The sequence below is a fragment of the Pundamilia nyererei genome, unplaced genomic scaffold (assembly GCF_000239375.1).
Source record: "Pundamilia nyererei isolate P.nyererei 1_Seehausen unplaced genomic scaffold, PunNye1.0 scaffold00312, whole genome shotgun sequence".
In the NCBI taxonomy this organism is placed as follows: domain Eukaryota; kingdom Metazoa; phylum Chordata; class Actinopteri; order Cichliformes; family Cichlidae; genus Pundamilia; species Pundamilia nyererei.
In genome coordinates, this window is record NW_005187713.1 from 515,724 (window position 1) to 521,049 (window position 5,326).

The following is a 5,326-nucleotide window of genomic DNA, read 5'->3' on the forward strand; positions in this document are numbered from 1 at the left end:
GTAAAAAGGTTTCACAGGTGGCTGGAGACACTGGTGAGTGTGTGGTAGGTGAAGGGTTGATAACAGAATTAATGGTGTTTAATAAGACACGGGACCTATAACAGTTACTTCTTAAATCCAGTTTCACAGACAGAGTTACACCCTTGCCAGTTTTTGAGAGCAGGGCTTAATGGTGTAAATTAGCCGAACAAAACAACAAACAACACAGAACTGAGCTCCAAGGAACACAAATAACCTCATAAAACAATAAATCTAAAACTGAGTCCGACCTTCCTAGATTACCCAAAGAGTGAGAATAAGATAATATATGATATATTTTATGTAGACCAGATTTGCTGAATTCTGTAGTGTTGCAAAAAGCAGATTAACCTTGCCTTTGACATAATAAATTTATTATAGTGATTAAAAGTTCCTAAAAACCACTTAAAGCCTTGTCATAGCTGTTGTGCTCTGCAGGTTATTTCTGCCATTAAAATAAATGTTACTTTTACAGCCTACCTAACAATGTTCAAGGTCTTAAATTGTCCTCCAATCAAGCCTCTGTGTCAGGAAGTAGAAAAACAATTTCCCCATTGTGCTTTGCAGAGTCCAAATGGTACAAACAGATAAGAGATATAAAGATGCAGACAAGAGAACAGTTTATTATTAAACAACATCAAAACAGCCAGTTTGATCATAATCATCAGAGAGTCTGGAGAGTGAGTGGTGCTGAAGCAACTTGGAAAATTAATTTTAACGTTTTACGGTCTATTTTCTTGTTTTGCGGCTTGACTTTGGCCCACAGTGGTGCTAATACCACTGAAACAAATCCATACCATCCTGACATGTGTAACCTCCTGAAAGACTTTGGCGCCATGACAGAAAAAGTGAAATCTATGGAAACAAGACTGAAGGAAACTGAAATCTGCCTGAAGGAGGCTGTAACCAGGCTGAAAGACAGCGAAAACCAAATTTTGGAGCTGCAAAGCAAAGGTAAAACAAAATGAAGTGAGATTTCATTGATTAAACTGTTAAGCATTTTTTTCATTGTGGCTGAATACTCACAATTAATTTGACTCAACGTTAACAATCTTCAAAATTTTAGTATAGGAAGGAAGATGGAAGGTGTTGATGCGCTTATTTTATGTTTTCAAACCTGACAATAGAGCATCAACTCCCTGAAATTCAGTGCTGTAAAAAAATAAAAAAGAGTCTTGAGCCACACCTTGTTTCTATTTTTACAAAAATTGGAAAAAGCTGGAATGATTTATTGAAATGTATAAACATTGTGTATCGGGATATCTGAGTAAAAAACAAAGAGTTTATGACTCTCTAACAACCTGGAAATTTGGTAGTACCACCCTAAATTGTCATATTAGAATGCAAAATTAATTACACTGTTTGTCTAATTAAAGATGAAAAGCTTAAAACAATGACATTTTGAAGACCAGATAATGTCCATGTTATCAAAAAGCTCATTAATAATACCATAGTAATTATCCAAATTAAAAGCTAAATGTCACATTTATCTGCTGATATAAAGAAATCTGATACACCTGATCGTCTGTGTGTCCTTACAGATAAGTCACAATATCAGTCAGTGTGGAACCTACATTTACAACAATTTTATGTTTATGATTTGATTTTCACAGAAAGAACCAAGATAATATTCAGTGCAACAGCAGGAAGAGGCAATGCACACATCGGACCCTTCAACACAGACATAATTATAGACTATAAGAAAGTAATTACAAACTTTGGCAATGCCTACAGTCCAGTCACAGGTAAGATTTACAGCCTCCTGTATGCTCATTTGTTTTATTTCACAAAGTAAAAGAGATATAAGTGCAAGACAAAAACATGTTTGCAATTCAGTTTTGGAAAATTAGATTTATTGTTATTGTAAAATTAAATGTATTAAACTTAATTATTAAAAATTTCAACAGCAATTTACAAATCTGACATTTATATGTAGTTAAAGGATGAGACGTAATGATCAAATCTGAATTTCCATTACTTTTTCCGTTTCTTTTTGATGTGACCAACACTCTTTTATTCTTCAGGTGCCTTCACAGCACCTGTTGCAGGTGTTTATTACTTTACCATCTTCTATCACGGTGGAAGAAGCTACCCACACTATCTGCGTATGTTCAAGAATAATGAGATGACGGTCTTTACAGCTGATCATAAGACAGAAAGCGACGGAGCTGATAATGGAGGAAATGCTGTGTTCCTGCAGCTGCAGCAAGGAGACCAAGTGTATGTGAGCATGGCTGCAAACACATATGTTGGGGGAGACGACCACACAACTTTTAGTGGCTTTTTGGTCACGCAAACGTAAGAAAAAGTAAATGTATGTCTGCTTAGGATGACAGGCCAGAGCTTCTTTTAAATATTATGCTTCACACAAATCAAACCAATTTCTGTAACATTCAAATGTGCTTAAGAATTTTGTGCTTTAATTTTATTATCACTCTTGAATTTGATATAATTTTAAGATGTGTGTTCAGGTTAATTTAATTGATTTGAGTTTCATTGTATCGCCTATTATTAACTGCATTTTGATAGCGTTTTAAAAAAATCTTTAGTAAGATAGTTTGAATGAGCTCTGTGTTCAAGTTTATTGCCTTGTAAACAACGTTGTTTTGCTTTTTTTCTGCTTGATCATGAATATCAAAATGTGAACTCAATGAATAAAATTGAAGTAAATAATTTACCTACCATAATGTATGACTTTTGAAGCATACAGGGATCACCTCCATTCCTACTTCACAATTATGTGTTGACAATGTATACTAAATTGTCACGAGTCGCTTAGAGGATCCACTCGCAGGACTCCTGGGTAGCGTTCAAACAGAGATAGTTTAATACAGATCTTCACCAAGTGTATGTACAGACAGTGCGAGGTTAGTGCTATATACAAGACGTGAGGGGCAGGGCTCCAGGGAACACGGGGAAATCGCACACGCGCTCAGAACAGCCTCTCTCCACTCCGCTAGCGACCTGTCACTCCTTCCACACTCCACACGGGGAAACACGGGGACGGGTCCGGGGAATCTAGGAACAAAGGAACACGTTAAGTCTCTGAGGCAGAGGCACGGGAAACTTGAGCTAGGTGTGTACTGACAAGAGCCTTCACAACAATCCAGCGTTGAACAGCTGATCTCCTCCTTCTCATATACCGGCTGGTCTGATGAGGCCCAGGTGTGCACGATCCGGGAAGGCGTGGACCGAGGGCGTGAACCCGCCATGAGTTCTGCCCCGGCAAAACAGGGGAGAGGGAGAGAGAGAGGAAAAAAAGAAGAGAAGGGGGGCTAGGAGTGGAGAGATGCTGATCAGCGCCTTGCCGATCCCGCAGGTCGTGAGACTAAATAATTGTTGGGGTGCAAATAAATAGGAGTAACTTATAAGCATTTTTAGGAGTGAGGAGGATAAACTGGGGCATTTAAACTGCATTCGTCAACAAACTGATACCTGAAAAAATGCCACGTTTCTCAAAACCAGCCATGTATTTACACCTATGTGGAGGTCCCTCTGTTTCGAGCCTGTCAACCTTATATAACTTTGAATTATAAGCACAGAATGAATTAGTGAACATAGAACAGAAATACAAGAAAAACAGAGGATCTTTATATTCATATTATGACCTGTCTAGGGGCCAGGGCATAAAATGAAAAGGAGATGGAAAGTTCCAGCCTTGTCATAGCTTTCCTGCTTTGCAGGGTATTTATGCCATTCAAATAAACTTTACTTTTACAGCCTACCTAACAATGTTCAAGATCTTGAGCTGTCCACCAATGAAGCCTCTTTTTGAGGAAATAGCAAAACAGAGTCTCACTTCACATCTTTTCTGCTAATTGTGCCTTCATGTGCCAGAGCTGTTTCAATGATATGATGGCACAGTTTTTTTTTTTAGTGTCTGAGCTTATACACAGGAACACAGGAATTATTTTGCTAGCAAATGAATTACTGTTTCCTCATTGCTCTTATGCTGAGTTCAGCTGGTACAGATAGATACAGATAGATAAGTGATACAGAGATGCAGACAAGAGAACAGTTTATTATTAAACAGCATCAAAGCAGCCAGTTTGATCATATTAATGAGAGGTCTGGAGAGTGAGTGGTCCTGAAACAGCTTAGAAAATGAATTTTAACAATTTATGGGCCACAGTGGTGATAAGTTACTGAAACAAATTAATATTATCCTGACATGTGTAACCTCCTGAAAGATTTTAGGGCCATGACAGAAAAAGTGAAATCTATGGAAACAGATTGAAGGAAACTTTTTTGTCGTTGTGGCTAAATATCTCATGAGGCAAAACAACAAACAAAGCAAAAAATGAAGACATACCACAAAATAAAAGGAACAGAAATGCACAGCCCAGAAACAAATCAAATTTCTGACCCATAACACTTTCGCAAACAGATGCTTTCTGGATAGACAGCATCTGGAATTGTGCAAGATGTATTATGGATTAAAATATGATAGTACTTTTCTGCCTTCATTGTTCCACTAATTTTGACAGAATTGTCAACATGATGTAGACTAACTCATTGTTGGGGTACAAATGAATATAGAAGTAAACAGGTTTATTGGTCACTCCAACCCCCCACCCCCCAAAAAACAAAACAAAACAAAAAAACAATAGACTAACTTCTACCTTAAGTGTCCAGACTTGGTAGTACAAAGCTAAACCCACTTTTGCCTTCAGAAATGTCTTCATTTTTCATGGCATAGATTCAACAAGGTCCAACAATTCAAAGAACGATTCAGTCATGTGTCCAAGTATAAAAGATGCCTGGGATCACTTATACAGGTGTTAGACAAGAAGATGGCGCAGCGAGAACACAGCAAGAGGAAAGCTCAGATTAGATGAATGTAAATAAATGAAACCGTAATTTAGGGATCTTATGGAAACTTGTCAGGATGTTGGTACAAATAAAACAATAAAACATCTTTGACGCTGTAGTTTCTCCAGACCTTTTTTCCTCATTTGTCCACTAAATGTTACCAGTGTGTTTGACTTTTTTCCTGCTGCACACTTTTTCCATTTACTGTCACTTTGTGCCAGGGCTGGACTGGGACAAAAAATCGGCCCGAGCATTCTGACTAGATGTCATTCAGGGGTAAAACCGCAAAGGATTCTGGGAACTTGTGGCAAGAGGTACTAGCACATGCAGGCTTTCAATTGAACTCAGTTACACAGCGATAAAAAGAAACACAAAAAATGGCAAGAAGCTGTTGCATTATTAACTGCAATAGCCGGTGTTGTGCCAAAAAGTGATTGTCTGCCAAAAAGTGATTTCCGGTATTTGCCAAAAACTGATTGCTCGTATTTAAATTGCT

At 37.8% G+C, this 5,326-nt stretch overlaps 1 protein-coding gene across 1 annotated transcript in view; it reads left to right on the top strand.

Annotated features, from left to right (window-relative positions):
• Positions 1-854: 854 nt before the first annotated feature.
• LOC102200921 (uncharacterized) overlaps positions 855-5,326 on the top strand; it is a gene marked incomplete at its 3' end in the record, with an annotated part of 37,708 nt that continues 33,236 nt past the window's right edge. The window contains exons 1-4 of the mRNA XM_005751472.2: positions 855-972; positions 1,632-1,763; positions 2,043-2,316; positions 2,979-3,094. Of these exons, the coding sequence (XP_005751529.2) occupies positions 855-972; positions 1,632-1,763; positions 2,043-2,316; positions 2,979-3,094 (640 nt within the window). The remainder of the gene's footprint in view (positions 973-1,631; positions 1,764-2,042; positions 2,317-2,978; positions 3,095-5,326) is intronic.